The sequence below is a fragment of the Ascaphus truei genome, chromosome 14 (genome assembly GCF_040206685.1).
Source record: "Ascaphus truei isolate aAscTru1 chromosome 14, aAscTru1.hap1, whole genome shotgun sequence".
In the NCBI taxonomy this organism is placed as follows: Eukaryota; Metazoa; Chordata; class Amphibia; order Anura; family Ascaphidae; genus Ascaphus; species Ascaphus truei.
The window spans coordinates 33,165,920-33,188,293 of record NC_134496.1 but is presented as its reverse complement, the minus strand read 5'-3'; the positions used below and the strand labels follow the sequence as shown (position 1 = coordinate 33,188,293).

General features: G+C 43.1%; 1 protein-coding gene across 4 annotated transcripts; it reads right to left on the bottom strand.

The window, feature by feature from the left end:
- Positions 1–3,679: 3,679 nt before the first annotated feature.
- Positions 3,680–20,995, bottom strand: LOC142465916 (adiponectin-like). 4 transcript variants are annotated; one of them, XM_075570366.1, is made up of 4 exons: positions 11,838–12,002; positions 11,683–11,721; positions 7,710–7,921; positions 3,680–4,959 (listed from the first exon to the last, which is right to left on the bottom strand). In XM_075570366.1, exons 3-4 carry the CDS (start codon positions 7,918–7,920, stop codon positions 4,451–4,453), a joined length of 720 nt encoding a protein of 239 aa, XP_075426481.1. In that variant the 5' UTR covers position 7,921; positions 11,683–11,721; positions 11,838–12,002; the 3' UTR covers positions 3,680–4,450. The 4 variants fall into 4 exon arrangements, with proteins under 4 accessions (XP_075426481.1, XP_075426482.1, XP_075426480.1 ...); XM_075570367.1 differs by lacking the exons at positions 11,683–11,721; positions 11,838–12,002 and adding an exon at positions 20,972–20,995; XM_075570365.1 differs by lacking the exons at positions 11,683–11,721; positions 11,838–12,002 and adding an exon at positions 16,487–16,552.
- Positions 20,996–22,374: the final 1,379 nt, after the last annotated feature.

The window sequence follows — 22,374 nt, the reverse complement described above, 5'->3', positions numbered from 1 at the left end:
GCAGATTCAGTCACCTCTGTCAGACTAGCTGTGTGTGAGTGCAGATTAATTTGAGTCACCTGTGTCAGACTAGCTGTGTGAGTGCAGATTCAGTCTCCTATGTCAGACTAGCTGTGTGTGAGTGCAGATTAAGTGAATCTCCTTGGTCAAACAAGCTACATGTGAGTGCAGATAAAATTACCCTCCTGTGCAGGCTATCTGTGAGTGCAGATGAAGTGAGCTTCTTGTGCCAGAGGAGCTGTGTGTGAGTGCATATTAAGTGACCCTCCTGTTCCAGGCGAGCTGTGCGTACTGTGCCTGAGTATCTCCATCCTAGCATGGGATCCCAGGGGTCCCTGCTCAATCATTCTAACCTGTGAGCTGGGAGCCACTGACTGATTCCTGCTTTATCGATGTATTCACTGTGAGCATCTGCAACTTGCATTATCTCGATTAAAACTAGGACAGTTTTCATAAATCCCCTTATATGAAGTGTCATGAAATACGATCCTAATCGTGTTTGGGTGATTGTTCCATTAGTTTGGGCGGTAGTAATCTGTAAACATGAAATAGAAAAGGTGGGATCTGCGTTGATATTTAGGTTTCCCTCATGCTAACAATGTTAACCTCTTCACTCCCAGACTTTCTTCACACTGCAGCCTCCCTCAGGCAGTTAGGAGTTGAATAAAGGGAAGGCTCTGTTTTCTAAATCCCAAGGGATTTACTGAATGTCCCAGACACAGAAGAGGTTAATGCCCAGATATCTGTGACACGAGCTCCTCCCGAGGGCGATCATTGCAGTCTGCTAGAAAAGAAAGGTTAAAGGGACAGAAAGCAGCTGATTGGAGTAACAAGCACACACCTCTGATTTTACATATGTTGCTTTAGTGATGGGTCTTGCTTGATACTCTCTGTGATTGAATTCTCACGCAAACAGTAATGTGGTATCGTCATAAAACTAATTCTGTGGCTAAAAGCAGGACCAGTTAACAAAGCAGCATCCTCCCCTTTTTTTCTTATTTGTATATGTAAAGCATGTGACAATGTATAATTCTACATTCTTACCCAAGATGCCAATCGTTTGGTGCTCCTGTTATAAATCTGTAAAAATCCAGATGGTGTGACTAACATAATGGCTGCTTCAGTGTAACTCAGCAGCTGCAATGTATCCTTATATTACTAAGGTAACATGATCTATTGTTACAGTTTACAGCACAATCCGCTGGGAATATTGGTAACAAATTGTCCCAAACAGGAAAGTGTTGCAAAGATCTTGAAGTGCTTGGGAGGTGGGCTAAAACCTGCTATAGACAAACGGATGCTTTAAAGAAGCAATCCAAGACAGTTTTTTTTAATTTAAATACAGCATTTTAGCAGAGGGTCATCGGAGCTGAACACCATTAATTTCAGCTCTGGGGAAACCCTGCTTCTGGAGATAATTACCTATGAGGTATGACCAATAGCTGCCTCGGCTCAGCATGCAGGGCTTTAAAGTTTAAAGCTCCAGCGTCATGTGGGCCAATAGAAAGTCGCATCGATAACGTCGCAGTTTCCTATTGGTCCGCAGGACGTGAAAACTTTCAACAGAGGATATATTGTGAAGCCTGGTAGACGAGGAGAGCTGCTACCGGCACCTAATTAGAAGGTAAGTATCTCTGGAAGCAGCGGGTCCCTGGGGCAGAAATTAATGGTGTGCAGCTCCGAAAACCCCCTGCTTCGCAAAAGAAAAATCAGCTGGCTTGGATTGTTGCTTTAAAACTTATTAAAAATTGCATAGAGTTCAATAATAAAGTACAGCAAATATTATCTAATACCACAGAACTGATAAAAGATTTCACGTTTTGCTGCTTTAATGTGCATGTGTAGTAATCATGCCGTCTATGCATGATATACCTGACGTACCGCCGGCAGTGTGTACTAATTATTCTGTGCATACATTATATACCAGACTTACTGCCAGCAGTGTGTACTAATGATTCAGAAAGCCCAAACTGGTCAAGTGCAGGGGCGGGATGACTACATGGTACGGGTCCCCTCTGGCAGGGTAAGAGTTAATGTTAGGTGGGATGTTAGACAGGATTTGAGGTGCTGGGGTGGCTTGAATGCTTATATATTGTACCTCTTACCTTGTTCCGGCCTCTCTTTTTAGACAACTGCATGGAAGTAGGCCTCCCCCTCTCCCTGTATTTGGGTTTATGTGGGGGTATAATTGTCTGGTGGTATATATCCGTTGGGTAAAGGGTTTTAAGAAGTGGGTGCTAATGTCTCACTGTGGTTGCAGCATGATGCAATGGGGAATGTTTGTTGTTGGGACCTTTCCGGTTTGGCTTTTTGGTGGAGATCGGTGGACCTTCTTTTGTGTGGTAATGGGGGAGGCGGTGCTATACTATCCCAATGCGGTGGGTATGTAAGTGACCTCCCAATGATGTGTATTGATCAGTGTGATCAGGCTCCTAGCAACGGTGGTGATTTGGGATTCAAGCCAGGGGTATCCTGTTATTTTTTTATTTTTTTTGGTGTGCAGTGATTCAAAGAAAACTGGTGGGTCCTCAGGGAAGTTAAAATGTTGAGTTGTATCTTGGTTATTATGTAGTTATTTAATAAATGCTGTGACACTTTATTTACACAAATTATGGTGTCAGTGTGTTTGTTCGGTTGGGAAGAGGGGACAAAATCCAAGCCTGGGTAAGTCATCTGTATACATTATATACCAGACATACTGCTGGCAGTGTGCACTAATCAAGGTCAGTATACATTACATGGGCTAATCGTGCCATGTATACATTGTCTTAACAGATTCACTTCTGAGGACAATCTGCCTTATACAGAGACTGGGTACTGTTACAGGATCTGTTATTTGTAGAGTACGTGTAAGTTTCATTGGATGAAAACTAAAACACAAAATACGAACTATGTCAGGATTTCCCTGTGAGGAGTCGATGCGATGAAAAGTGGGTTAAAGGAAAATGAGCTAAGTGTGTGGATCTGTGCCGTTGAACTGAATAGTGCAAGATCCCCCTCTTGTGGATACATTTAGAGTGAGTCTGGCTTATGACCAATAAGGCCCCTCTTCCTTTATAAGAAGATATGTCGTTTAGATCAGGGGCGCGGCGGTTACAGAGACCCCGCGTTATTCAGTGGGAGGCCTCTGTAAACTCAATTACCAGGCTTTGCTCCACACGTCTCCATGGCGATGGGCGTCAAATGACGCCACAGGGTCATGTGATGTCACATGACGCTGCGGTGTCATTTCACACCAGTCGCCATGGCAACGCGGCATCATTTGATGCTGTGTTCAAGGTAGGGAGGGGGGGGCACGACCCAGGGGCAGAGCAGGCAGGGGGGAGGCAGCCGAGGAAGTTTACACACCACCCTGGTTTAGATTGTGACTGTAATGTAGTAAATGTTCCCACAATGAAACACTGCTGCACGGGGTGTGTTTTGTACCAAGTTCCTGACCTCAAATTGACAGCTTAACAAGAGCAGATCCGTGACTGAGCCTGTCCTTGATAATCAGGAGTCAGGATGTCGCCCTATATTAAATATAAACTCTGAGCCTGTCCATGATATTCTGCAGCCAACTCAGGAGATAACACTGCATTAAATATAAAGCCCAAAATAGTAAACATTTCAGAATAAGGGAGAATTTCATGTCTAGTTTTGAAAACTTGCTTTGAATTGAGTTGCATCAGAATACGACTTTAATAAGAATATTGCTTTAATTCATACACAGAGACACTGATCTTATATCAGACTCTGTACAGGTCATGATACTTTTTATTGGACCAACATGATGTTACTGTACAGGAGCTGTCAGAACTCAGAAGGCCGTTCTTCAGGAAGCTGTAGATAAGTACAGATAAACGTAGGGATTGATCAGGTCTGTATTCTCTGCTGCTCTGCTCTTTACATCTTTAGGCCCTACATGATGTTTGCCTTTTTTCCTCACTCCCTGACCCCATACACAAGACCTGTGAATTAATACAACCTCCACTGTGAGTGATTCTTGGACATCCTCAAACCCTTGTCCTGTAGTGTCTTTCATTCTCTGCAAAGCTTCTGTATATCATCATGTATGAGGGATGATTCGTCTCTGACAGGGTCCAGGAGTCCGCTCCCCATCCAGACAGAGATTCAGTGGTCATTGTCTGATGGGCCGGATGGGAGTTTGGCGGGGCCCACTGCAGAGTGGGTATGGCATCTCATCCTGCTACAAATCGTCATCTTGACAACACGACATGTGATGCATGAGGCCTCTTGCCCACGCTCGCATCGTGTGATGTAGTGTTGTCATGTGGTAGCAGGAGGACATGCCGGCACTTACAGAGGTCGCGCACTCTCCAATCACAGTTTAAATGTTGTAGTGATTAATTTAACCACCATAACATTAAACTGTGATTACAGAAGTTGTGCCAGAAAAAAGCGCGGGGCTCAGTACAGTCACACCGATGGCACTGCCATGAAGTCGGTTCTAATTGTCTGGATAAAGTAAGAACCCTGAGAAGGTGGAGTCGTTGAGGTTGTCTCCGTAGATGCCTGCGAAGGCCTCCTCCCCATACACCTGCAGCCATACCTCATCCCCGGCCTTCAGAGGCAGCAGGGCGGAGCCGGATGCCTGGTCTACGTTGTTAGTCTGGAACTGGTCAAAGGTGAACATTACAGGCTTGTTATTGCGGTACAGTCCGACCTTGACATCCTTCATATACACGGTTAGGTGGTATGCGAATTGGTAGAGACCTGGGAAGGAGCAGCTGAACTTCCCAGTGGTCTCATCGTAATGATGCTGTTCATTGTAGAAGACCTTTGTGAAACGAATGGGTACGTTGGGTAGGGGAGCTCTGCCTGCCAGACCCACGCTGAAAGCCGAGCGTTGCACAAAGAAGCTTTCTCCCTTCTGCCCCGGAGCTCCTGGGAAGCCACGTGGCCCCTCAGATCCTGGAGATCCTAGAGATCCAGCAGCACCTTGTGGGCCTTGAACACCTAGGAATATTTCACATTAATAATTCATATAAGCATGTTACCTGCTACGTTAGCCATGTTAAAAGGACATTATGACACAGTGGCATACAGTGACAGATTTGAACATGCTTTGATATATTGTGACATGCTGTAATTGTTGGGTTGTGGCCTCTCGTATCTAGCTGGTTGCTGACAACATTCAGGTTTCAGGAAACACATTGTAATTCCAAATGATCAGTAAACTGAATATATTTGTAAACAAGGTTTAGAATGAACCATGTGACTGCACGATACAGGAGGATCAATCTGTCCACTAGGAGGCAATGTACTTGTCCCTCTTATACCCAGGAAGGGGAACTATACCAAAATACAAACATAATATTTGTGAAATCAAGCATCATTTCAAGGAAATGAATGTCATAAAAGTTACTGTCAGCACTGCCTTGTTAGATTATACCTCTCTATTAATCACCAAATGCATCTTTTATTTATTTTAAGTTTTAGAAATACCTTTTAGGTATAATGGTTAGACCAGCACAGGACTGACTGCAACCTTTCCATTATTTCTGATGGCCTTATTCCATGGACACGTGACAATGTTTACTAAGCAATGCTATTCCATATCCATAACACCCTGACCCACTTACTTGAATGGGCCTGAAGGTGTCTTATGGGAAACCTTGGTTAGTAAATAGGCCAGTGTGGTTTTTGGCACTTTTCAGGCTTGTATATATGAATAGCCATTGTAAAGACTTGTGCACGCAGCTTCATTCTTTGCTCTGTTACCTATTACTTTCTGGTAGTTGAGAGACTATAAACTTTAAAAAAAAGTAGTTAAAAATACTATTATTCTTAGGGTATATCATAAAACATATAATTTTATAGATTTATGTAGGACCTTTTATAGGATCAAAATTATGAAACCTTATTCTACTATAACTAGTAAACACCTAGGCTATACTAATATATATATAATCTATATTATTGCATTCTGTCTACATCTCAGTCATTATTATAAGGCACATTTACGAGAATGCCACATCAACCATTAAATTACACATGAACATACAAACAAGATAAGGATAAGCAAGGTAGTGCGGCAGGGAGAGACCGTCACCAAAGCTTTTCACAGCAGTAGTTCAAGACATTGAATTCAAAAGAAAAAAAGAATTAAAATCAACAGTGAACATTTGAGTCACCTACGATTTTCAGACAAGATTGTTATTTTTGCGACAAGTTTAGAAGACCTCCAACAACAAATAAGAGAACTCACAGAAGCAAGTAAGGTGGGCCTTCATATGAGTCTCACTAAGACCAAAGTGATGTTCAACAAATGTGTCAAGTCTACAAAGACCAAAATACAGTAAATGGAATAGAACAAGAAGAAACAATACATTCTTACAATGGAACCTTTCACTGTGGCTAAACATGTTGACCAGTGTATCCTGCCTGTGCTTATACTGTATATGGGTGTAAAATTTGGATCCTAAAAGCGAAGACCATTCCCATCTGCACATAAATTTAAGAATTATGGAGAGATGTATGCTGGGTATTGCCTTAAGAGACAAGAAAATGAATGAATGGGTTCAAAACCAAACAAGTCTGTGACATCATCACAAGGGTCAAGAAATTAAAATGGCAGTAGGCCAGGCCTATCGCATGAAGAAATGACCATCGTTGGACAGGGATGGTACTTAACTAGGCCCCAAGGAATATCAAAAGACCAAGACGACCATGAACTGTAAGATGGGAGGATGACATTGGAAAAAATTCCGGAACAGCATGGAGACAAAAGGCTTGCGCAACCACAGTACTAGTGCATTGGCAAATAAAGAGTTAAAATGAGTGCGTGCCCATGAAGAATCAATTTATTGGTTCTAAATAAAAACAGCTAAATGGAGGGGTACACACAAGGTGTGATAAAGTGCTGTTGCATGAAACGCGTAGGTGCGTTCATGTAGTCAATTCATTGTTTACTAGCCTGCAATACATTTTGATCTATTATTGATCTATTATTGCCACTTTGGAGTTGCCTGGATATTTTTCCTTTTTCAAGTTGGAAGTTGGATCCCACTGGCTGTGCTCTGTCTCCACTTGCTTCTTTAAGGATGTGCAAGGTACAAGTCTCCAGGTTACTGAAATTCTTCTCTGATAATGTGAATTGGACTTCTGGTCTCACCCTGAATTTCTCATACAGACCGTGCAGACTGACCTGTGCCACCCGTGCCCCCTGCACAACCTGACCTGTCTCTCCTCTGCCCACCCTGTACGCACTGCCATGTACTGTATCTCCCTTGTACCCCCTGCATGTCCTGTCCTGTCCCATCTCCTTCTGTCTAAACTGTCCTGTCTTTCCCATCTCCTTCTGTCTAAACTGTCCTGTCTTTCCCATCTCCTTCTGTCTAAACTGTCCTGTCTTTCCTCTGCCCCCTTCATGCACCCGATGAAAGGTCATTATGGGACCTGAAACGTTGTCATTCCACTGTTCTTGGCTGTTACATTAAAGGAGAACTACATTATGAACTTGTGAGTAGAGCTCTACTTTGTATATCTATCTTTGAGGAGACCTGCACCTTGAAGAAATGATTTGCCCCTGCACGCACTGACATCTCTCCCTTGTATCAACTGCATGTACTGACCTGTCTCTCCCCTGTGCCCCCTGCATGCACTTACCAGTCTCTCTTCAGTCTACCCTTCACTGATACACCTGTCCCCCCTGTATGTAATTTCCCCTGCCCACATTGTCCTGTCTCTCCCCTGTACGCACTGACCTGTCTCTCCCTTGTCCCCCTTCTCTCCGTTCTTCCCTTCTCTGCCGTCTCGCCCTGGAGCTCCGTTGTGTCCAGGGTACCCGGGAGCTCCCCCCATCCAGTTAGCGCAGGGACTCCGAGGGGGCTGTGACAGTTCAGGTTCATCTTCAGCTCTGGAGCAGAGCGGCACCAATAAGAGCAGAGTGCAGAGATAGTGCAGAGACAGCATCATACTGTGGGAGAGAGGGATATATACAGTGATTGTCACCTCGGTAGTTCTTGATAGAGAGTGTCTATATACTGTGTATGTATGTGTGTGTGTATATATATATATATATATATATATATATATATATATATATATATACACACACACACACACCGTATTGGCCTGAATATAGCGCTATGTTTTTTCCCGAAAACACCTTCAAAACTTTAGGGTCATATTATGTGCGAGGCCCCGTACTATATTCGGGCCAATACAATATATATATATATATATATATATATATATATATATATATATATATATATATATATATATATATATATAAATAAAACAGGCGCACTCATAGTGTAGTATGGTTAAAATATTTATGGGACTGGAATTAAAATATGAACTTTGCACTCACAAACGGCCAAGTAATAATCGCATGTATGAGATATAACTAATTCGCCAACAACTGCAGCAGGTAAGCAGCTCTATTCTATCTCCGGTGTAGAGCAGTGAATCGTCTCTGAGCAAGGGAACCAGGTGGTTGCGGTAAAATCTCTGTGTATCGATCGCAGGACACACTCCTGCTCCTGCCGTTCACACGCTCCTCTCATCACCATAGAGAGCTTCCGGGTTAGGAGTATCCTTCCGGCTGTAGTGAGCGTCACGGAGATGGTCCGCCCAGATGACAGAGGGCTATGCAGTTCCGTTTGATCACACATATCAGTTCAACATGCAATAAAATGTACAATAAATGTACTCCGAATCATATGCCCTACGCGTTTCGTCTTTTGGACTTCGTCAGGGGTTCATAAAAACATATGGTTTGCTCACAATTTTTAAATAGGTAGATTAGCCAATCACAGATGGATTTGAATGGATTGGATGATTACATACAGGTTTATAGTTGTAACATATACAAGGTTAACTCATATCATTGCTGGTATACAAAAAGACTATAGACTTGATGCGTATTAATCATAAATAGACCAAACAAATAGGTTAAAACAATGTCACCTAACAGAGAGAACTATAGAATAAAAAAACAAATAATAGTTAAATGAATATTAACAAATGTTATACAAAAAATATATTATACAAAAAATATATATTCTTTATAAAAAATATTTATACATGTTAAATACATATAGTAAATTGCAAAATTGTAACAGAACAAATAAATATTGTCAGAAATAGGAGAAGCTATCTATTTTATTTTAAAGGTTGCCAGAGTACCAGAGATTCAAGAGGAAGTCAGGATACATAGAGGAAACAGAAATAATTGTGTGAAAATTGTTTATATTAATATAATAAACATATAAATAAAAATATATATGATTTAAAAATTAGAAATGTGTCAAAATAGACATATTTACAAAAAATGTGTGTGAAATAAAGTATATAAAAATTATACATGAAAATTATATTATGTGTTCGTGTAATTAATGCACATGTATATAATATTATGTCACATATAAATTTATTAGAGATAAACAAATATATATCTATACACATACACATATACATCAATCAACAATTGTGTGTTAAACACTAAATACTAAAAGACAGGAAGAGAAGACCTCACGGCCACCAACCTAGGCAAAAATACGGCATATAGATGATCAAATACTCTAAATAGACACGAAAGACAACAGTGAGAGGGAACAAGATTAACTTGTTCAAACCAGACCTCCCAAATAATCCATCATGATATGCAGAGGGAAAATGTGCTAGACCACTGTACTGATATCAATAGTGTCATTGAGACCCCCAGGATGCAATGTACCCATGGCATACACCCAGTAGGTCTCCCTAACACAAAGTTGTTTGAACCTATCACCTCCGAAAATCGATGGTGATATAGATTCAATGCCCATGACAGACATGGAACATTTATTTTTGTGATGTGTATTACAGAAATGGCGGGACGAGCTGTGAGCCTGAAAGCCATGTAGTACATTTCTCCGATGCTCGAGGAATCTAGTTCTCCGAGTCCTAGAGGTGCGGCCTATGTATTGTAGGCCGCATCTGCAGGATATATGATATACAATATATGTACTTAGACAATCAATGTAGCTGTTGACCTCATAAGAAGAACCATTGGAAGAAGAGGTGAATGACCCATTTATACATACATACATACATACATACAGTATATATATATATATATCCCTCCCTGCCTGGCTCCCAATGAGTTTTTACATCAACTGTCTCTCTAATTGACTTGGTGGTGGTTTCCTTGTCAGGGTGCTGGATTCGTGCAGGCCGGGCGTGTGTAATGCAATGATGGGCGCCAGGAACTTTGTTCATACGAACAGCATCTTTATGAATCACAGTTGATAATGTCTCAATCACAACATATTCGTTACATCTTGAATAGCCTCATTAATGTCCACTGTCTGTGCTGTTTGTATTCTCTTCTCTAGCTGCCCCAATCTCGGTCCGCTGGAGAGATGCTAAGACTTGACTGCTTATGGGTTACCTAATTTATCCCTCTGCTGTGTAGCGTCGTCGGTAGCGCTCCATTTCCTGTTGGCCCCTGCCAGGCCTTGTACTACTCTCTCTGTCTGCTGTCGGTATCCCCGTCTTGGGTACTGAAGCCATCTCAAGGTCTTCTGGGTGAGAGTCAGCTATGAACCCTGTGACTGTGTTGATCTAGCTATGCCTGCAGCTTGGGTAACTCCTTCGAGGCATAGGATTCCTCTATGTGAATCATGAGAGTAGCGTGGAGCCATTCCTGGGAACGCCATCTATGTAGGGCCCTGTCCCTAACTATAAAACAATGAAGGGGATCCTAACACTATATCTTAGACTAATCTATATTATAACCTATATACACTATTCACAGTGAGACCCCTCATCTTCAACTCCTCATGGGAACTGACCTAGAAACCTCTCCCTACTACAGCTCAACCCCGTTATAACACGATCCGTTACAATGCGAATCCGCTTATAACGCGATGCAAGCGTGGCTCCCAATTTTCGTATTTATGAATACTTTACAACACGATTATTGGTATCTTAAATACTTTTAATACAATTGTACATTATTTCTAATGCGAATCCACTTATAACGCGATGTGATTCTTTGGACCCCAAGCACAGCGTTATAAGGGGGTTGAGCTGTATATATATCCAGCAATGGCATCACTATCACCAGGCAGAAGAGGGCGCGCCTATGATTCTGCCTAGTCACCCTCCATGTGATGGGAAAGGGGCGTTATCTCTGTGTGGGCCCACGCAGTTAACCCCCTAATGCCATAGTAATCCCCAAAGGACGTTACATATATACATATACATACACACATGCATCTTTACTGTGCTACAGAAGCATCAAATTGAAGCATCTCATACAGCAGGGTCTGGTTTTGCCTAAATATATATATCCTCTTATGTATATGGACTGTGCCCACTGGAAGGTGAGAAAAGTGCTGAAGAAGGAGGTGGAGGGAGCAGGGTGACTGCTGAATAGTGCCCTTTCCCTGCATTCAGACCAGTACTTAGAGTAATTAGAAAATGCAGTTTTCATTCATTATTACAAAGAACAAGCAAACATTGATTTTGGAAAAAACAAGTCCAATCTCTTCCAATTAAATGGAAAAAACAAAGTGCTAATTAAAATCTCAGTTGGATACAGTATTAATGAATGTTCATTTAATTGATGTTCCTTTGAGTGACATTGTCCTCTTGTGTATAGACCTTGTTAGTGCTGTGTTTATTAGTGACTATATTACACTACGCTCTGGGAGGTGAGTCCCCTGAAGTTACTGGCTCACATACCTTTGCAATGCACTGAAACCTCACACAGCCTCCCTAAAGCTATAATTGAAAAAACACAAGATATAAAGTAAAATTACATTTATATTCCCATCCCTGCCCTATTTGAAAGCACAATACAAATATTGTGATTAATATGATAAGGCGCAATGTCTTACCAGAGCGTCAGTGTCCAGGGGTCTGTCCCCTTGCAGAAGGGCAGCTTTGTGTCTCTGCTATAGAGACCATGTGGAACTGTCAATTAAAACAAGCTTCCAGAGTTTGCTGGGCAGGGAGATTTAAAGGTCAGTATTTATATCAGGCTTTCTGTGTCTGTGCGCTTATTAGTAGCACACCAAGACACAACAATAATACAGCATTTCATGATCCCCGGGTGCTTGTGCTATGTAATAAAACAGGTGCCATGGATCCTTGGGTAGGGAAGCTAACCCAATTAAAATAATATCACTCAGTGTTCACATCAAGCACATTAAAGGAAGGAAGGACTAATGTTTTCTTCAAGGACAGTGGCAGAGAAAGAGGAGAGGGGACAGAGAGAGAGAAGGGGGAGAGGGGACAGTCACAGAGAGAAAGAGGAGAGGGGACACCGGACAGAAAGGAGAAGAGGACAGAGAGAAGGGTGAGAATGGACAGTGACAGAGAGAAGATGGAGAGGGGAAAGAGGAAAGGGGACAGGGACAAAGGAGGAGAGGGGACAGGGACAGAGGAGAAGGAGCAGTGACAGAGAGGAGAAGGAGAAGAGGGGGCAGTGACCGAGAGAAGGAGCAGAGGGAACAATATCAGTGGCAGAATGTGGGATTGGTGTATGTGAGACTCACAGGGACAACTGATAGTATTACATGAATGTAATAGTTTTTGGGATCGGGCATATTTCTGTGTGTAATGTGCGTGTTTGCGTGTGTGTGGCTGTGTGTGTGCGCATTGACTGGTGCTGAGCGTGCTTCAAAGTAAATTTTGTTTGTCTCCCCAAGCTCCAAGCTTGCCCGAGCGCGCCACATGTGCGTGGCCGTTCAGATTCGGATTCCCTGAATCAAACGCGACAAGCGACAAGCACGGTCAGCGGCACAGTGGACGCAGCCTTACGTAGAAGAGGGCTTAAGATACAAAAAAGATTCGGGACGGTGTATAGTGAAAAACTAGGTCTGAGATGTAAGGATGGGTAGAAGAATGTATAGTCCTAAAAGAGAGGAGGAGATATTTGTAATTAATACTGAATTTGAAGCAGCAGTCCAAGCTGCCCCTTTCTCCCCTTTAATATGTGCATCAATACAATCCACACAATGATAAGTAATTAGCTAAGTTGCCGATCGATCCGTTCTCCTGTGATTGATAGGTGAAGATTCGGCTCGGGGGTTCACTAAATGGCTAGTGCAGCAGAAGAGGACCAAAGATGCTTAGTTCTGTGGGGAAGATCATGTGACCAGGCAGTCACTAGATACACTTGGTGCACTGCTAGAGAGGGGGCAGGGTTCAAAGAGGGCTGTGCCAGAGCCTGTTTTAGAAGAGGAAGGCGATGTGACTTTGTAAATGGTTGCTATAGAAACAAAAATGCTTGTTACATTATAATACATTGAAAATGTAATTCATAGCTGTTTTAAAATAGTACAGAACTGATTTATAAAAAAACAAATAGGATATTGGTTGGTCTGCATCTTTAATAGAAAGCCAGAGGAGGGAGTTCAGTAATCGAGACGCTGAGACAGATTTATGAAAGAGTAAAGTGATTCTAGCAGCAGCGTTTAGAATAGGAGGGGAGACAAGTGAAAGTTAGGAAGGCCGGACAGTAGAAGGCTAAAATAGTCGAGACGGGAGGAAATGAGGACCTGCGTTTTAGCAGTAAAGCGACAGAGGAAAGGGCGTATCTTTGGGAGAGGGAGTGGCTCAGTGAGTAACGACACTGACTGGCACTGAGAGCCTGGTTCAATTCCTGGTGTCGGCTCCTTGTGACCTCGGGCAAGTCACTTTATCTCCCTGTGCCTCAGGCACCAAAAACATATATTGTAAGCTCCACGGGGCAGGGACCTGTGCCTGCAAAAATGTCTCTGTAAAGCGCTGCGTACAACTAGCAGCGCTATACAAGAACATGCTATTATTATTATTTGCAATGTTACGGAGGAAAAAACGACATGTTTTAGCTACATTGTATATATGAGAGGATAATGTGACACCTAGGCAACATGCTTGTGATACTGTGTGTATGATAGTACTGCCAAAAGTAATATAGAAGGGGGCAATAGGGCCAGACATGGGAGGAAGTATGAGGAGCTCCGTGTTTGACACGTAAAGTTTCAGTCGGCGAAGGGCCATCCAGGATGATATCGCAGAGAGACATTCAGAGACTTTGGTCTGTACAGCAGGTGTAAGGTCAGGGTTTGAAAGGTAAATTTGTGTCATCAGCACAGAGGTGATATTTGAACTCAAGAGATGTGATAAGGTCACATAGAGACAGTGTGTAAAGAGAAAATAGAATATAGTAGGCCCCAGGACAGACCCCTGGCACCCACCCACAGAGAGATCGACAGAGGAGGAGGAGGAGGTGTTGGCAAACAAGAAATTGAAAGTATGATGGGAAAGGTTAGATGTAATCCAGGACACAGCTCTGTTACGGATACCAAGGGTATGGAGAATGTGAAGGAGGAAAGGGTGGTCCACAGTATCAAAGGCTGCAGAGAGATCGAGTAGCTTAAGAAGACAGTAATGGCCTTCGTCTTTGGCAGCATGGAGGTCATTAGTTATTTTAGAGAGGGCTACTTCAGTGGAATGAGCAGCGTGGAAACCAGATTGTAGATATAATGTACACGGGTCTGTCCCCTTGCAGTGTGTATTAAATATAGCGTGGTTCCTTTATGTGTAAGGGCCGTCAGGTTATGGTTGCTTCGGGTCATAAAGCACCGGTTTATATATACACAAGTCTTGTCTGGTTTTATTCAAGAGGTCCCATTATGGTGCACTAAGGGAGGATGGATTCCGGCCTCGCCATAACACCTATAGACTGTGGAAATAACGAGGTTACAATACAAAGCATTTTACTATTGTTGGGGGGGGGGGGGTCCCCCTAATTAATTCCTTATATCTGTGTTCTGGAATTTAATGGGAACTTAAACCTTCATATGGTATCTGTGTAATTTAAGCTCAGGGTCTGTAATAAAATTCAGTTACTGTAGCTATTTTGTGACTCTATATAGACTATTTATTTGCTTGGTAGTACTAGCAACAGTGTGGGTTTGTATGAGATATCATATGACACTTGGGATATTTTTGGAAACATGCTAAATCTTTTTCTGCTCTGTGATCAGACCGTCGCCAACTTACAACTCCAAAGAGCGACAGACAGATTGGATCCTTGTAGAACCAAACGTCAGATAATGTGCAGTGAAAAATTCTGCAAAGTATTTCCGGGGATACACAGACAGACACATACATACACAGACTCTGATACACAAACACACAAACATCAGACATACAGTACAGACACAAGATTCACACCGACTCATACACACAGACTCTCATACACAGACACACTCTGATAAACTCACAAACAGACTGACTCTGATACACAAACAGCCGATACACACACACAGACAAACATACATACACAGACACATAGGCAGCCTGATACACAAACACACAATACAGACAGATTCTGATACAGACACAATTCACACAGACAAACAGACTGATAGAGACAGACTGATACAGACACATCATTCACATGGACACGCTTAGACAGACAGACTGATACACAGACACTCATAGACATACAGACAGACTCTGATACCCAAACACTGATAGAGAGGCAGACTTGTATACAGACACATGATACACACAGACATGCACCTGACTTACCCACCCTCAGATTTTGTCCCCTCTTCCCAATCTTGATCAAATACACTGACATCATGGCTAGTGGATATAAATTTTCACAGCATTTACAAGTATTAAGTACAACATAACCAATAAACAACACACAATCTTTCTAACTTTCCCAGGGACCTGCCAATTTGCTCCGAATTTCCACACACTAGAAAGCCCCCAGATACCTGTGCCATGTATACGGAATTCGCCACGCCCGGCCTGATGACGCACATCACATTGCATTACTTGAACGATATAACACTTCTACCAGCTTGTGAAAAGTTTCCAAATAAGGTCCCCTACAGAAACTGGAATAAAACATTGATTTTTTTTAAGTGAAGTATGTTTAAACTCATCATTGTTTGAGATGGTTGCCACAATCGGATTAGCTCTTTCCTCATGTTTAAATTTATGTTTAATAGGTTATGTACTGTTCTGGCCCTTGGCTAAGGAGTAATTTTGTTAGGCACTGATATGTGAATTTATTTATTTAAAAAATATTTTACCAGGAAGTAATACATTGAGAGTTACCTCTCGTTTTCAAGTATGTCCTGGGCACAGAGTAAAACAAATAATACATGGTTACAAGTACAGTGGTACACCGAGGGAGAGTATTTTTGCACTACTCAGCCTAAAAAAAGTATAGGTTCTGTTCTTTCCTGTAGAAATTGATCAAATATGTTACAAGTAGAACAAGAAAAACAAAGGAATCCTTGACCCAAATCTCAAGAAATAAAGCTACAAATGTTCCAGGATTTATCCCCGGTGACTCTGGCCAGACGCAGAAATCTGCAACCCATCACAAAGGTTTTAAGAGACAATGGGGTAAAATACCGGTGGATATTTCCATTTGGTTTATTAGTGATCAAAAAGGAAAATCCTACGCCATGAGATCGTTGGAAGAAGGAGATTAATTCCTGAAAAAATAGGAATAAAGAGTAAAGTTACTTACCAAGAAGATGAGGATCCTGTCCCACAGACGTCTTGGAGAGAAGCAGGCAGCTCACCAGGAGGTCTGGGAGACACGGTTGCGGTTGGAGCCAATCAATTAAAGTTTAAAGCAGTATTACCCCTTTTCTCAGAAACTGGACTATTATTTTCACCTGAGCTGGATCGTAGACCGGGTCTTCGGCGGAGGAGTGCAGCAGACGCGGAGACCGGAGGAACAAAGAAATCTACATGATAATTATCGGAGGCAGGAGATCTGAGTGGCGGACCCTAGAAGAAAAACATGGAATAAGCTGACAGAGCTGAGGGAGCTTGATGCCGGGTGCAAAGGTTGCAGCGTCAACAAACGGGAACCATTGGGAGACACCGATGGAAGAGGGAGAGCAGCTCGGAAGGAGAAACGCCCATGGGTTCGTCCACAGTAAGGGAGGGAGATGGAGAGAGGAGCGGGTGAAGTGCATCCAGTAAGGCTGATGAAGCCTCCACTCAGCCCGAGACATTAAGACTGAAAAGAGGCAGCAAGAGAGCAGTCTGGAGGGAGGCGAGGGGGGCCGTAGGTGGAGGACAGGCAGTCTAGGTATTTCACTAAGAGGGCAAGTGATCAAAAAAGGCAGAGAGGCGGGAAGCAGACGGATAGGGCAGAGTTAAAAGAGACCAAAGAGGTAACGGGACACGCCTGATTAGAAAGGGTCCATTTACACCCGCTTCAAAGTAATGAGATAAAGCTTAAGAAAGTAGAAAAGGCTCCGATTAAATAAGAGATAAGGAGACATCTTAGAGGTTAAGATAATAGGGAGAAGGGGCATCAGTAAAATGAAGCTTGATGTTTAGGTTACCGCAGGTTACAAGTTACAGGTTATAGGTGAAGGTTAGTTAGTAAGTTAAGGTGTTATTATGGTTCTTGTTTCTGTCCATGAACACATGACCCATATAATAGCCTTAACAACAGGTGACAAAACTAAGGTACTAAGGGAGACATAAATAATGATAGCAGAGCCCTCAAAGACATTGGGGCCTAGAAAATAAACATGTTTTCAGGTGAAGTGGGCACCATCTACAGGAGATACAGAGGTACTAGACTTAAAAAAAAACCTGCCAAAGCCATACAGTACATTCTTAGTTGAAGGGGAAGACTACAAGATAAGATAAAATTAAGGGGTAGAAAAAGGAAACCCACCCTAAAAATACAGGAGAAAAGGGCTCTACAGAGGTATAGGAAAAGACAGAAGTAGGAGATGTGCAATACAGCAAGCTACACCTTCAGAAGGGTTAATGTCACAGAAGGCTGAGGCAGACCAGAGCCCTTAGGTTAGGAGATATGTCAGTCTATGTGGTGCTCGTATATAGGATACATGAAAGAATATTAATAATAAATAATGGAAAAAAAATATATACTGTATAAAAAAAGTTCTGGAAGTAGGCAACAAATAGGTTGGTTGAGAGAAATGTATAAGTATTACGTGACTGCACTGGGTATGGGCTAGGAGCAGAGATACCCAGCAGTCCACATGCTCCGGAGTCGGAGATGGAGGGACAGGGGAGTAGCCCCTGTGCCCAACAAAGTCCACAGGGATCCTGAGTACACAGTTGACTCAGGATCCTGGACCTTTGTTTTGCAAGGTCTCAGTGGTGTAAGTCTCCCGAGGGCAGTAGAGCCGAGGCTCAGAGTGGCCAGAGGTGGCTCGTATTCTATGATTTGCTTTGCGTTGTTGTTTTTATGGGGTTTTTTTTGTGTTCCCCCTCCCTTGTTCAGTCCTGCCTCTCGGATTGGGTTCTTCCCAAATCTCAAACCCTTCAACAGCTGGATATGAAATCAGGGACATCTCCCACGTGGCCCAGGTAAAGGAGCTATTGAGATAAGCAGAGCTATAAGGAACACTAAATAGCTCTAAACATAATATCACATGATGTGAAAGATCTAAATAGTCCAAATAAAAGAGTAGTAGCCATGGCAGAATATAAAAGACTGAAAGCAGACGTGGACACATTTTTGCAAGACGAATTTCCCCAAATATTTAGACAAACATTTTAGAAACAACTACTTCTCCTCAGCCAAGGTCAAAAAAAGGGGGGGTTGCAGTTTGTTTTCGTAATCGGTGTCCCTTTAAGCTGAACCAGGTCAAAAAAGACTAAGAGAGTAGATATATTATTTTAGTGGGTTCATCTCAGAGACACCCACTGATAATAGCGAACGTATATGCACCATGTGAGCAGGACCCATCATTTTTCTCTACCTTCTTTAAAGTAGTAGATACAGCAGCCAAGGGTCATATTGTGTTGGAGGGGATTTCAATGGGATCCTAGACCCGGAAATAGACAGATCATCTCAAGCCCGGTGTTTCCGAAAGGAGCGGCCAGTCGCTTTGCTTAAGGAATCGAGAGAAAGACATCTGGTAGATACATGGAGGGATCTACATCCAGGAGAAAAAGGGTTCACTTTTTTCTCACACACACATGACAGTTACAGCCGGATAGATTACTTCTTCGTATCAAACAGACTGGTTCCACAGATAGCATATGCTAAGATCCATGATATTTCATGGTCAGACCATGCATCAATTGAAATCAGGTGCTCCAAATTCAACCTGAATAGACCTGGAGCGATTTGGAAACTAAATGAGGCAATCATAAAAATACCAGAGATCAGTCAGCTGATAAGTGGGCGAACTAGAACATTTTTTCAGAATAAATCAGGAAATCGTTAATTCAAAAATCACTCTGTGGGAGGCTCACAAAGCAACCCTTAGGGACACACTTATTAGTATACAGCTGCAGCGGCCGTTATTCAAACACTTCGCGCGGTGTATACTTCGGAATACCCATGTCATGGCGTGCGATTTCTTCCAACCGTACCGCCTTAAAACGCATGTTGACTCGGGTTTGTATCTGGTGCAGAAAATTGCATTTTTGTGCGGTCTGCTATACTGTCGAGAAACTCAAGTGGGCGATCGCGAGTTGTTGTCTTAAAAATCTAATACCCTGTAGCAATTCAACCTGTCTTTTATTGCCGTACAGTTCTGCAAGTGTGTGTGTGTGTGTGTGTAATTGTAATTTGAAGATTAGCGTTACGAGTTCATACTGTATAGTGTACATGGGAAAGAAGTCCTTTTCTGAGGCTCCTTAGCTGTACACAGATTAAAAATATGAGGACACATAACAAAAGTATTTTGTACGAATTAAGTGTTGTATTTGTACAGGATAATAAAGGGAAAAGGAGTAATATAAACCTACAACGTCGCTTCTTCTTCCGAATGTAAAAAATGTTTCCGCTCATACATGTACAATATGTCTAATTGGAACCTTGTTGAAACGCATGTGAAGAAGAAAATGGCTGCCATATACTTAAAGCAAAGGTTTTGGATGCCCAACATTGACCCGGCAACCACCCACGACGCTGCTTTGCTTGGAACCCCCAGCTCACCTGCTCCAGCACCCATCCCTTCCGATGCTCTGCTGGGAACCCCCAGCTCACCTGCTCCAGCACCCATCCCTTCCGATGCTCTGCTGGGAACCCCCAGCTCACCTGCTCCAGCACCCATCCCTTCCGATGCTCTGCTGGGAAACCCCAGCTCACCTGCTCCAGCACCCATCCCTTCCGATGCTCTGCTGGGAACCCCCAGCTCACCTGCTCCAGCACCCATCCCTTCCGATGCTCTGCTGGGAACCCCCAGCTCACCTGCTCCAGCACCCATCCCTTCCGATGCTCTGCTGGGAAACCCCAGCTCACCTGCTCCAGCACCCATCCCTTCCGATGCTCTGCTGGGCACCCCCAGCTCACCTGCTCCAGCACCCATCCCTTCCGATGCTCTGCTGGGCACCCCCAGCTCATCTGCTCCAGCACCCATCCCTTCCGATGCTCTGCTGGGAACCCCCAGCTCACCTGCTCCAGCACCCATCCCTTCCGATGCTCTGCTGGGCACCCCCAGCTCATCTGCTCCAGCACCCATCCCTTCCGATGCTCTGCTGGGAACCCCACATCTCAGCTCTCACCTTGACAAAGGCTGCCTGTGTGCAGCCGAAACGTTGGATTTCTGCTGGATTAAATTTTCTACTTTGTGATAAGACCATGTGCCTGGACTATTCTCTTTACCCGGGAACCCCCAGCTCACCTGCTCCACCACCCATCCACGACGCTGCTCTCCTGGGAACCCAGGTGATTACCAATTGCCTAACTACTCTATGCTCTGTTATTGCACACGGAGATACTAGACCCTTATGTCTTATGGTAAATTTAGGACTTGGCATACAGATCCTTCAGCAAAGTTTTCTGTTTTTACTTGCGCTCCCTCCGTACTAAATTAGATAATCTCAGCCTAATTAGTTCAGCCCGTTATTTACTTCCACTCCAAATGATGCTATTTGAAAGTGAATATATGTCAGAAAAAACCCTGTCTTAAATTATTTTTAATCTCATTGGTTCTAGTTTTAGATGCTGCAGGAATCTGTAAAGTCTTATTTAGTGGAGTACCCATTGACTTACTGTACTTACCTCCCAAAACGAAAAAGCGGATTTAAATGCAAATAGGCTTATTTCCCAGAAATCTCAGGTGTGTTCACAGGTTCTGTATCTCTCCATGTGTTATATAGACAAGTGTTTTGGGAGGTATATATCAAAGGGCACTCTTCTCTCGTTGCCTCTCAAAAAGTGTGCACACCTCTACACCTGAGGTACTTCCCACAGAACTCCTACAAAGGGGCAGACCGGAAACATAGAGGAGTTCTGATGGTGCCTCTCCTAGACATCACAGTGATTGCACCCCAGATTATGTTGCTGTGCAGTAACCCACAGGTGATATGCGCTCCTGCCCTTCACACCGCTGCATCACATAGGACACAGTAGACCACAAAAGAGTCACTCTGCGTGCCATGATGTGATAGTTCAAAAACAACACTGATAAGTGGAGGAGCAGCAGGTGGAGAGACAAATGGAGGATTGATAGATTGAGGAGCGACAGGTGGAGGAGTGAAAGCTGGAGGAGCGGCAGGTGGAGGAGCTGCAGGTGCAGAAGCTGAAGAGCCATATGTGGAGGAGCAATAAGTGGAGGAGCTTCAGGTTGAGGAGGGACAGGTGGAGAAGTTGCAGATGGAGTGACAGGTGGAGCAGCAACAGGTGGAGGAGCGGCAGGTGGGGAGCGAAAAAGTGGAGGAGCAACAGGTCAAGGAGCAATAGGTGGAGCAATAGAGGAAGGATTGACAAGTGGAGGAGCAACAGGTGGAGGAGCTGCAGGTCGCATACAGACAGACTTCCAACAAAGCACACTTTTTTCTTATTAATGCCTCGGGAGGGATATAGCCATTTAAATAAACAAAATAACACACTGGGGACACGTTTGTCAGTTTTGCTAGAACTTTTGATGCCAAAAAGTTTGAAACGCCCACGAAACAAATATCGGCAAATTCATGCATATCTAATACACACAGTGCACATGTATACACTGCACATGTACACACAGTGCACATATAAACACAAAGAACATGTACACACAATGACATACACACAGTGCACATACAGTATACATATAGATATAATTCACATATACACATACAGTATACATATAGATAATTAACATATACTGGATATACACGCACAGAGCACATGCGCACACACACACAGAGCACATATACACGCAGAGCACATACACAAACGGAACACAGTATACACATAGAGCACATGATACACAGAGAGCTGTGCTCAGTCCTTAGATTAAACCAGAGAAAGTTAAAGATATGCACAAACAATATTTTGTAATAAATAAGTTCTGTCTTCTGAGAGCCTGATTCCAACGATCAGTGACACAGACTAGAAATCAGTGACAGGTGACATGTCTGATAATGAAAACATGAGAGGAGACCTGGAAAAAACCAAGGGCAGCCACTCTGTGACCTGTAACG